This window comes from Triticum aestivum, chromosome 7D, assembly GCF_018294505.1.
Source record: "Triticum aestivum cultivar Chinese Spring chromosome 7D, IWGSC CS RefSeq v2.1, whole genome shotgun sequence".
Classification (NCBI taxonomy): Eukaryota; Viridiplantae; Streptophyta; class Magnoliopsida; order Poales; family Poaceae; genus Triticum; species Triticum aestivum.
In genome coordinates this window covers 62,014,728-62,026,658 of record NC_057814.1, presented here as the reverse complement: position 1 = coordinate 62,026,658, position 11,931 = coordinate 62,014,728, and the positions used below count along the sequence as shown (strand labels likewise).

Sequence of the window (11,931 nt, the reverse complement as noted above, 5' to 3'; positions counted from 1 at the left end):
TTTAAGAAATCCATTAAGGAATGTAGTTTTTGACATCCATTTGCCAGATTTCATAAAATGTGGCAATTTGCTAACATGATTCGGACAGACTTAAGCATCGCTACGAGTGAGAAAATCTCATCGTAGTCAACACCTTGAACTTTGTCAAAAACCTTTTTCAACAAGTCTAGCTTTGTAGATAGTAACACTACTATCAGCGTCTTCCACTTGAAGATCTATTTATTTTCTATGGCTTGCCGATCATCGGGCAAGTCAACCAAAGTCCACACTTTGTTCTCATACATGGATCCCATCTCAGATTTCATGGCCTCGAGCCATTTCGTGGAATCTGGGCTCATCATCGCTTCCTCATAGTTCTTAGGTTCGTCATGGTCAAGTAACATGACCTCCAGAATAGGATTACCGTACCACTCTGGTGCGGACCTACTCTGGTTGACCTACGAGGTTCGGTAGTAACTTGATCTGAAGTTACATGATCATCATCATTAGCTTCCTCACTAATTGGTGTAGTAGTCATAGGAACAGATTTCTGTGATGAACTACTTTCCAATAAGGGAGCAGGTACAGTTACCTCATCAAGTTCTACTTTTCTCCGACTCACTTCTTTCGAGAGAAACTCCTTCTCTAGAAACGATCCATTCTTAGCAACGAATGTCTTGCCTTCGGATTTGTGATAGAAGTTGTACCCAACTGTCTCCTTTGGGTATCCTATGGAGATACATTTCTCCGATTTGGGTTTGACCTTATCAGGATGAAACTTTTTCACATAAGTATCGCAACCCCAAACTTTGAAGACACGACAACTTTGGTTTCTTGCCAAACCACAGTTCATACGGTGTCGTCTCAACGGATTTAGATGGTGCCCTTTTTAACGTGAATGCGGCTGTCTCTAATGCATGACCCCAAAACTATAGTGGTAAATCGGTAAGAAACATCATAGATTGCACTATATCCAATAAAGTACGGTTATGACGTTCGGACACACCATTATGTTGTGATGTTCCAGGTGGCACGAATTTGTGAAACTATTCCACATTGTTTTAATTGAAAACCAAACTCGTAACTCAAATATTTGTCTCTGCTATCAGATCGTAGAAACTTTATTTTCTTGTCACGATGATTTTCCACTTCACTCTGAAATTCTTTGAACTTTTCAAATGTTTCAGACTTATGTTTCATCAAGTAGATATACCCATATCTGCTCAAATCATCTGTGAAGGTCAAAAAATAACGATACCCGCCACGAGCTTCAACACTCATCGGACCGCATACATCAGTATGTATTATTTCCAATAAGTCAGTTGCTCGCTCCATTGTTCCGGAGAACGGAGTCTTAGTCATCTTGCCCATGAGGCATGGTTCGCAAGCATCAACTGATTCATAATCAAGTGATTCCAAAAGCCCATCAGCATGGATTTTCTTCATGCGCTTTACACCAATATGACCTAAACGGCAGTGCCACAAATAAGTTGCACTATCATTATTAACTTTGCATCTTTTGGCTTCAATATTATGAATATGTGTATCACTACGACCGAGATACAACAAACCATTTTCATTGGGTGTATGACCATAGAAGGTTTTATTCATGTAAACAGAACAACAATTATTCTTTCATTTTAAATGAATAACCGTATTGCAATAAACATGATCAAATCATATTCATGCTTAACGCAAACACCAAATAACATTTATTTAGGTTCAACACTAATCCCGAAAGTATAGGGAGTGTGCGATGATGATCATATCAATCTTGGAACTACTTCCAACACACATCATCACTTCACCCTTAACTAATCTCTGTTCATTCTGCAACTCCCGATTCGAGTTACTAATCTTAGCAACTGAATTAGTATCAAATACTGAGGGGTTGCTATGAACACTAGTAAAGTACACATTAATAACATGTATACCAAATATACCTTTGTTTACTTTGCCATCCTTTCTTATCCGCCAAATACTTGGGGTAGTTCCGTTTCCAGTGACCAATCCCTTTGCAATAGAAGCACTTAGTCTCAGGCTTAGGTCCAGATTTGGGCTTCTTCACTTGAGCAGCAACTTGCTTGCCGTTCTTCTTGAAGTTCCCCTTCTTCCCTTTGCCCTTTTCTTGAAACTAGTGGTCTTGTCAACCATCAACTCTTGATGCTTTTCTTGATTTCTACCTTCTTCGATTTCATCATCATGAAAAACTCGGGAATCGTTTTCGTCATCCCTTGCATACTATAGTTCATCACGAAGTTCTACTAACTTGGTGATGATGACTAGAGAATTCTGTCAATCACTATTCTATTTGGAAGATTAACTCCCACTTGATTCAAGCGATTGTAGTACCCAGACAATCTGAGCACATGCTCACTGCTTGAGCTATTCTCCTCCATCTTTTTAGCTATAGAACTTGTTGGAGACTTCATATCTCTCAACTCGGGTATTTGCTTGAAATAATAACTTCAACTCCTGAAACATCTCATATGGTCCATGACGTTCAAAACGTCTTTGAAGTCCCGATTCTAAGTCGTTAAGCATGGTGCACTAAACTATCAAGTAGTCATCATATTGAGCTAGCCAAATGTTCATAACGTCTGCATCTGCTCCTGTAATAGGTCTATCACCTAGCGGTGCATCAAGGACATAATTCTTCTGTGCAGCAATGAGGATAAACCTCAGACCACGGATCCAATCCGCATCATTGCTACTAACATCTTTCAACTTAGTTTTCTCTAGGAACATATCAAAAAATAAACAGGGGAGCTACACGCGAGCTATTGATCTACACCATAGATATGCTAATACTACCAGGACTAAGTTCATGATAAATTAAAGTTCAATTAATCATATTACTTAAGAACTCTCACTTAGATAGACATCTCTCTAATCATCTAAGTGATCACGTGATCCAAATCAACTAAACCATGTCCGATCATCACGTGAGATGGAGTAGTTTCAATGGTGAACATCACTTATGTTGATCATATCTACTATATGATTCACGTTCGACCTTTCGGTCTCAGTGTTCCGAGGCCATATCTGTTATATGCTAGGCTCGTCAAGTTTAACCTGAGTATTCCGCGTGTGCAACTATTTTGCACCCGTTGTATTTGAACGTAGAGCCTATCACACCCGATCATCACGTGGTGTCTCAGCACGAAGAACTTTCGTAATGGTGCATACTCAGGGAGAACACTTATACCTTGATAATTTAGTGAGAGATCATCTTATAATGCTACCGTCAATCAAAGCAAGATAAGATGCATAAAAGATAAACATCACATGCAATCAATATAAGTGATATGATATGGCCATCATCATCTTGTGCTTGTGATCTCCATCTCCGAAGCACCGTCATGATCACCATTGTCACCGGCGCGACACCTTGATCTCCATCGTAGCATCGTTGTTGTCTCGCCAACTTATGCTTCTACGACTATTGCTACCGCTTAGTGATAAAGTAAAGCATTACATGGTGATTGCATTGCATACAATAAAGCGACAACCATATGGCTCCTGCCAGTTGCCGATAACTTGGTTACAAAACATGATCATCTCATACAATAAAATATAGCATAATGCCTTGACCATATCACATCACAACATGCCCTGCAAAAACAAGTTAGACGTCCTCTACTTTGTTGTTGCAAGTTTTACGTGGCACTTGCATCTTATGCAATAAAGAGACAATCATAAGGCTCCTGCCAGTTGCCGATAACTTTAACAAAACATGATCATCTCATACAACAATTTATATCTCATCACGTCTTGACCATATCACATCACAACATGCCCTGCAAAAACAAGTTAGACGTCCTCTACTTTGTTGTTGCAAATTTTACGTGGCTGCTACGGGCTGAGCAAGAACCGTTCTTACCTACGCATCAAAACCACAACGATAGTTCGTCAAGTTAGTGCTGTTTTAACCTTCTCAAGGACCGGACGTAGCCACACTCGGTTCAACTAAAGTTGGAGAAACTGACACCCGCCAGCCACCTGTGTGCAAAGCACGTCGGTAGAACCAGTCTCGCGTAAGCCTACGCGTAATGTCGGTTCGGGCCGCTTCATCCAACAATACCGCCGAACCAAAGTGTGACATGCTGGTAAGCAGTATGACTTGTACCGCCCACAACTCACTTGTGTTCTACTCGTGCATATAACATCAACGCATAAAACCCGGCTCTGATACCACTGTTGGGGAACGTAGTAATTTGAAAAAATTTCCTACGCACACAGGAACATGGTGATGCATAGCAACGATAGGGGAGAGTGTGTCCACGTACCCCTGTAGACCGAAAGCGGAAGCGTTATGACAACGCGGTTGATGTAGTCGTACGTCTTAACGATCCGACCGATCCAAGTACCGAATGCACGGCACCTCCGATTTCTGCACACGTTCAGCTCGATGACGTCCCACGAACTCCGATCCAGCAGAGCTTTGCGGGAGAGTTCCATCAGCACGACGGCGTGATGACGGTGTTGATGATGCTACCGACGCAGGGCTTCGCCTAAGCACCGCTACAATATTACCGAGGTGGAATATGGTGGAGGGGGCACCGCACACGGCTAAGAGAGATCAACAGATCAACTTGTGTATCTTGGGATGCCCCCTTGCCCCCGTATATAAAGGAGCAAGGGAGGAGGAGGCCGGCCCTAAGAGGGGCGCGCCAAGGGAGTAGGATTCCTACTCCTAGTAGGAGTAGGTTTCCTCCTTTCCTAGTCCAACTAGGAGAAGGGGGGAAAGGAGGGGAGGGGGAAAGGAAGGGAGAGGGGGGCCGCGCCCCAAACCCCTTGTCCAATTCGGACTGGGCTTGGGAGGGGCGCGCACCACCTCCTGGCTGCTGCCTCTCCTTCCCACTAAGGCCCATTAAGGCCCAATACTTTTTCCCCGTATTCCCGTAACTCCCGGTACTCCGAAAAATACCCAAATCACTCGGAACCTTTCCGATATCCGAATATAGTCGTCCAATATATCGATCTTTACGTCTCGACCATTTCGAGGCTCCTCGTCATGTCCCCGATCTCATCCGGGACTCCGAACTACCTTCGGTACATGAAAACACATAAACTCATAATACAAATCGTCACCGAACTTTAAGCGTGCGGACCCTACGGGTTCGAGAACTATGTAGACATGACCGAGACACGTCTCCGGTCAATAACCAATAGCGGAATTTGGATGCTCATATTGGCTCCCACATATTCTACAAAGATCTTTATCGGTCAAACCGCATAACAACATACGTTGTTCCCTTTGTCATCGGTATGTTACTTGCCCGAGATTCGATCGTCGGTATCTCAATACCTAGTTCAATCTCGTTACCGGCAAGTTTGTTTACTCGTTCCGTAATACATCATCCCGCAACTAACTCATTAGTTGCAATGCTTGCAAGGCTCATAGTGATGTGCATTACCGAGTGGGCCCAGAGATACCTCTCCGACAATCGGAGTGATAAATCCTAATCTCGAAATACGCCAACCCAACAAGTACCTTCGGAGACACCTGTAGAGCACCTTTATAATCACTCAGTTACGTTGTGACGTTTGGTAGCACACAAAGTGTTCCTCCAGTAAACGGGAGTTGCATAATCTCATAGTCATAGGAACATGTATAAGTCATGAAGAAAGCAATAGCAACATACTAAACGATCAAGTGCTAAGCTAACGAAATGGGTCAAGTCAATCACATCATTCTCCTAATGATGTGATCTCGTTAATCAAATGACAACTCATGTCTATGGCTAGGAAACTCAACCATCTTTGATCAACGAGCTAGTCAAGTAGAGGCATACTAGTGACACTATGTTTGTCTATGTATTCACACATGTATTATGTTTCCGGTTAATACAATTCTAGCATGTATAATAAACATTTATCATGAAATAAGGAAATAAATAATAACTTTATTATTGCCTCTAGGGCATATTTCCTTCAGATGCAACGTACACCGACACATGGGGAAAGACTCAAAATTCAAACACAAGCACTAGACTGATTTGCATAACAAGTCATCCAACTCCCTAGCATGGACATTTAATTAGGGTGTCCCAAAGAACAACTTACTCGACACCGAATCTAAATGAACTATTTCAAAGAAGTTTTTAAAGTATTCACTCAAAAAGTTAGGTTGGATTGAGCACACACACGAAGACTTCAATCTCAGCTTTCACTTATACCCCCTCAATAGTACGGTTTGCACTATTGACTCTATAGAAGAAAATGTAAACTAGAAAACCAAAGTCTCCAATACATCTTCATATTCCTCGCCGCGAACTTCATGTTCCTCAAATGGGCAAAACCAAATTCTTCAATTTTTTTGCACAATTTTTAGGGGCCATAAACTTCTGTTAAGCTAAATCTCGAGGGACTTTCACCTGTGTATACTCACAAACACATTAATCCTTTAATTGTCTTTTACATTAATCACCACATACCCTCTAGGGGCATTGGATGAATTTACACATTCTGACGCACCCATATGAGATAGGGTGAGGGCCCCCTCACCCCTCTTCCTTGGCGTTCGCCCATGAAAGAGGGGTGTTTCTCCTCTGGTTTTCAAGGCAATGGTGGTGGAAGGGCAAGAGTCTCCCCTAGATTGGATCTCTGTTTCAAAGGAGTATTTTATGTATCTTAAAATCAGACACCTTTCACCATTTTATCGGTTGTCCGATCCGTAACTCCAAAAAACATGAAAACTACTACATTTTGATAACTTGGGTGAACAACTACCCTCCAAAGGGAAACCACGAGGGTGAATGTGGGCTCCACACGCCCTTCCACGCGGTTTGGCCCTGGGGCACACTAGGGGCGTGTGGCCCCCTGTTGCCCCCCCCTCTCTCTCTCTCTCTCTCTCTCTCATTTTTCCGCGTGGCTCTGTGATCCCTCCAATGTTATCCAAAGTATTTTAATTTAGTTTACCTTAGCTAGGATGCAGTTGTTCAATACATATATCCAGTTGGTACATATTTGCTTTGAATAGTTATTTACTGAATGAAGATTTCACATGATTTTTTTCTTTTGAGAATAGATTTCAGAGGATTTTGATATCACATATTTTTCTTCTTTCAAGATTTTTTTGACTTGTATTCTTTCAAGATTTTGGTTGTGTGCATTCATTTGAGTTTACTATAAAAATCTGTCGCACCGTTTTCTTTGAGGAAAGAAAGTTGGCCGACGGGTTGAAGCGGAATCTGACTCTCTAACGGTGATCAACTGTTGCTTCGATCAGAGTACTTGGTGGCGGCAGCGATATTCACGAAATATGTGGACATCTATACCTTGATTGAGAAGGTCAAGTTTAAGCATTGTTTCCGATCAGCAAATCAAGCGGCACATCGCATGTGCTAGCTAGTTTTGGTTATTGCAGTAAAGTTTTTTTTTGTTGGACTGACGAGCCTCTAGATTGTCTGGTGAGCAAACTCATGATGTATCTCTATTGATTAATCAATAAAAAAAGTTGGCCGGCGGTCTTGGAAAACCAGCCGCAGCAAGAAGTGCTGAAAAACCGGGGGTTAAACCGGACAGAGCCCCAACGAGACGTCTAAAACCGGTCCGTGGTAATCTCCACAGCGCCTCCAGCAGAAAAAAGCGCACGCAGCGGCGCCTCTTCCCTTACCTCCGCCGCGCCGCGCGACCGCCGAGATGAGCCTCTCCCACCGCCGCCCCCACCTGCCGCCCGGCGCGCCGCCGGTGGGGGATCCCTACTACCACCTGTACGCGCCCCAGCCTCTCCAGCACCCGGACCCGCGGCAGGGCGTCGTCACGCTCTTCGTCGCCGGCCTCCCCGACGACGTCAAGCCCCGCGAGATCCACAACCTCTTCTCCCGCCGCCCCGGCTTCGACCACTGCCTCCTCGAGTACACCGGCCGCGGCAACCAGGTCCCCCCACCCCCCTCCCCCTAAGCCGTGCTCTGCCCTTCACTCAGACTAAACCCTCGCCTAGGCATTTGGGGGAAGAACACTTCGATTCGGCCGTTTCGTCTTTGCCATCTAGACCTGACTCTGTATGTGACTAGTGTAGACTAATCCAATTTTCTCTAGTAGGCGCTGTAGCGGCAAGATGGAATTTCCACCTCCCCTGTTTGGGTGTATATATGTTACATTACCTAGATTTGAGCATATCGCTGTTTTTCTGATGCCATATATCAATTCTTATGCTGCAGGCTGTTGCATTTGTGTCATTCTTCACCCATCACGCGGCCCTGGCAGCAATGGATTCGTTAAATGTGAGTTATGCTGCGAGTCAAGTTCCTTCTGCGGTTTTTTCCTGTTTGCCCTGTGTAGAATTTCTCTGTACTAATGTGGATATGAATTTAGGCAAAGCGTTATACTTAATTCCCTGCTAAGTATGGTGCCGTTGCCATTGTATTAAAAGTTCAGCAGCAGGTCTTAATCATTGTTTATAAGGCTGTAAGGAGACCTAAGGCGAGCACCAACCGCCCTGACGCCTAAGGCGGATGCCTGAAGTGGGCATAATTGTAACACGCTGCCAGGGCGCCTTGCCGCCTAAGCGTCCAAGCCTTATAAAGAATGGTCTTAACGCAGCGAATTTCCAGGGTAGTAGCTTTAGTCACTATTAAAATCCATATGCTGAGTAACAAATTGACAGTTTCTATTGTGTAAAGGTCCTTGATTTGAAATCATGTGCCGCTTCACAGTAGTACATCAAGCCAATGAGAATTGTTAAGAGGAAACTTGACTTGCTCTAGTTACATGGAATTTAAAACTCAAAGACTGGATTTCCGTAAGTATGATCTAGAAAAACTCTTATGCTTTTACTTGTCAAACCATGACCATATGAGTAGGCCAAAAGCTCTACACATGCCTCTGATGTATAAAGTACATTTTCGATGTAGGCTGTAGTACAAAGAAATTACCTACTCCTGCCTCAGAAATCTTATGTTCTGGTCTCATTGCTGTATCAATAGTGTTGATCACTTGATTGTCATTAGCACCGGTCTGACATTGTGTTCCATTTCAGGGATCTGTTTTTGATCCCGATAACGGTGATTGCTTGCACATTGAGCTAGCTAAGTCAAATTCACGCAAACGCCATGGAGGTACTTTTTGTGCACTATTGCTAATTTTCTTAATCGTATCAGTTTCCCCAATTAAAATGCTATTGAAAACTTGCACACCATTCAATGGATTACAATTTTCATGTTAGGTGGTGGTGAGGTCTACAGAGTAATTGACAAGCGAGTTCGAACAGAGGAAAATTCTGACAATGATAACAACCGTGATGAAGGTGATGATGATGTATCAGGCAATGATGATGGTAATGGTCATACTTATTTGATAATATCTCACATCTGTAACGGAGTTGGTCCTCAACTCAACATATCTAGCAAGCCACTGTAGTGCCATCTAAAAAATCGTATTCAGACTGAACTTGTTATAAGAGGAATTAGGAAGGGCTAGAAATTTGCTGTTCAACATGGCTTCCATTCACTTCTTTCTCCTCTTATTTATGTGGTATGTTCCATACCTTGAGGAGCACAATTAGAGTGGTAACACTTAATTTTGATAGTTGATTACTTCGAGGGGTTCCCTTCATTTTGTTTTCTCTAGAATTATTTGAGTTGATTCATGAAATAACTAGCAAGAGTATTGGCATGTTAGCAGCAGTAAGAGTTTGCACTTGGTATGCCCCCATTAGGAAACAATTTTGTGGTCGGATGACTTTGCACACACATGTAAATAAAATTATAAAAGTAATGCCGGTTGCAGTATGGGTTCTCAACGCACTATCACTACAACATAGTGTCTCACCTGCACATTCTTGTTGTTGTTGGCAACCAAACATTCAGGAGAGGGTGGATCTGATGGACCATCGGATGAAGAAAATGATAATTCCAGCGACAAGAACGAGTTACCCACGGACCAAAGGTTGACATGCAGTTTGCATTACTCATAGTTTAAGTTAGTTGTATTTCTTAATTTGGCATTCAACTTAATTAAACACTAGTGCTAGGGAGGCACTTTTCTTATGTCTGCCGATTGTGCATGGATTTGTTGATGATATTTGATTGATGTTTCCTTTGATGGACAGTGGTGAACCAGGGATCAAGCAGCAGAAGGGGCGTTCTTCTTCAAATGTGAGTTTTGTGTCATAGCTTAACTTCATCACACTTTGATTTTATATCGCCTTTGTAAAACTAATATACACTGCGGCAGTGTTGTGAAACAAAGCAACCAGTTCTGCATGTTTTTGTAGCATGATTTCTTACATTCTATATTGTGGCATGATGTTACTTGTGTTCATGCTCATATTTCTGTTTAATGACTATTAGAAGAGGCTGACCAAATTACGCTTGCAATGTAGATTTTGCATGCCTTGAAGAATCATGTAGTAGCTCGATTTATCTACCAATCTGAAAAGGGGTGTATCTGTACGAACTGGGTTACTTTGAACATGTTTTCTTATAAATGTTTTAAATGCGAATATTGCTTGTAAGTGGGACAGTGCATAAGCTTTTATCATGTTTCTTCATGTCTTCTTTAACTGCACATATTGTGACACGCTCTGTATATATGTTTTTGGAGAATTTTGAAGTGCACAGGTGCAACATTTTAATGATGGATGCATATCAATTTATAACCCTAAAAGTATGTTTGATTTTCCCATGCAGTTTTTCCCTCTCTTTTTTCAACTTCTATAACGCGAGATTGACTGTACAGGATCAGCCAGACAAAATTCCACCTTGCTCTACTTTATTTCTTTCAAATTTGGGACAAGCATGTACAGAGAAGGAGCTAGAGGAACTTTTGTCTAAGTATGTCAACTGAACTCTACTAATATATTTACTAAAGTGAAGTTGTAGAAGAAAATGATGATTATTGCTTATTGTTGCCAGGCAACCTGGATTTCATGTGCTTAAAATGCGTCGCCGCGGTGGACTGCCTGCAGCTTTTGCTGATTTTACGGTATGTCTACCTTTGTTGTTTACGTTTTAGTTCTGTTATTCTACCTGTTCTTCAGAGATGCTACAGATGGTTGTTTGTCTTCACTGTAAAAATTAAAATATATGACCAATAGGGCCTTTCGAGTAAATATATGACCAACAGGCGCATCACAGGTTGTCTTTGAGTTACACATGGGTTCTTATTGTCTTTTAACTTACTAACAAGTTTAGGTTTCCATACCTTTGCATTTGTTAGTGATATAGAATCGGCATAATCGGACAGATGCCATACTTTCTTGTACTTATAATTATTGAAAGTACAATCAGACGCAAGTTCAATGTAGGAACAATGTTTGATATCACAAATCAGTATATTTTGGTGTATATTAGCTCTTCATGTTTAGAAGGGGTTGTTTACGTGCATTCTGAAAATACATCTAGAATAGAAGAGGCGGTAATATCCCTTCTTCATCCCTGTTCCCATAGCTTTACTTTTCTGAGACATGGCCTCATTGTGCAGGATATCGAGTCATCCACAGCTGCTATGGAGAACCTCAAAGGCACCATCCTGTCTTCTTCCGATAGCGATGGCTTGCAAATTGAGTATCCTTTATCTTTTGCTGTTCAAGAAGTTGCCGGCTCTACTTTAAATGCAATTTTTCTTATAATTTCTCGTGCTTGTCGGTTTGTTGACTGGTGTTCATAATGTTTTTATATTATTATGTATACATGAACCCAGCAATTGGTTTTCCCTGGAACTGTTCCTTGGCCTTGTTTCCTTTAACTCCAGCTGCAGGTACGCCAGGTCAAAGATGAGGAAGAGCTAGCGAGCAGTACCCGCCGTCTTCGACTGGAGTGACTCGCAAGCTATCATTGAGCATCACCTGCACATGTAACTGCCTCTAGGCTGTAGCATCTGGAGTTTTAGTTTGTACTACTAATTTATCGAAGTACATGAGAACCAGGAGTTGTGCATATGTCCCGTGCCAGAGGATTTGGACTATTTATTTAGGAATCCAATAACTCCCGAACGTTTGGATTT

At 42.2% G+C, this 11,931-nt stretch overlaps 1 protein-coding gene across 1 annotated transcript; it reads left to right on the top strand.

The window, feature by feature from the left end:
• The first annotated feature begins 7,532 nt into the window (after positions 1 to 7,532).
• LOC123167389 (uncharacterized) lies at positions 7,533 to 11,931 on the top strand. The gene is made up of 10 exons (XM_044585231.1): positions 7,533 to 7,863; positions 8,148 to 8,210; positions 8,966 to 9,044; positions 9,152 to 9,262; positions 9,795 to 9,873; positions 10,037 to 10,082; positions 10,666 to 10,760; positions 10,842 to 10,911; positions 11,410 to 11,492; positions 11,686 to 11,931. The coding sequence occupies exons 1-10, from the start codon at positions 7,627 to 7,629 to the stop codon at positions 11,714 to 11,716; spliced, it is 894 nt and encodes a 297-aa protein (XP_044441166.1). The 5' UTR covers positions 7,533 to 7,626; the 3' UTR covers positions 11,717 to 11,931.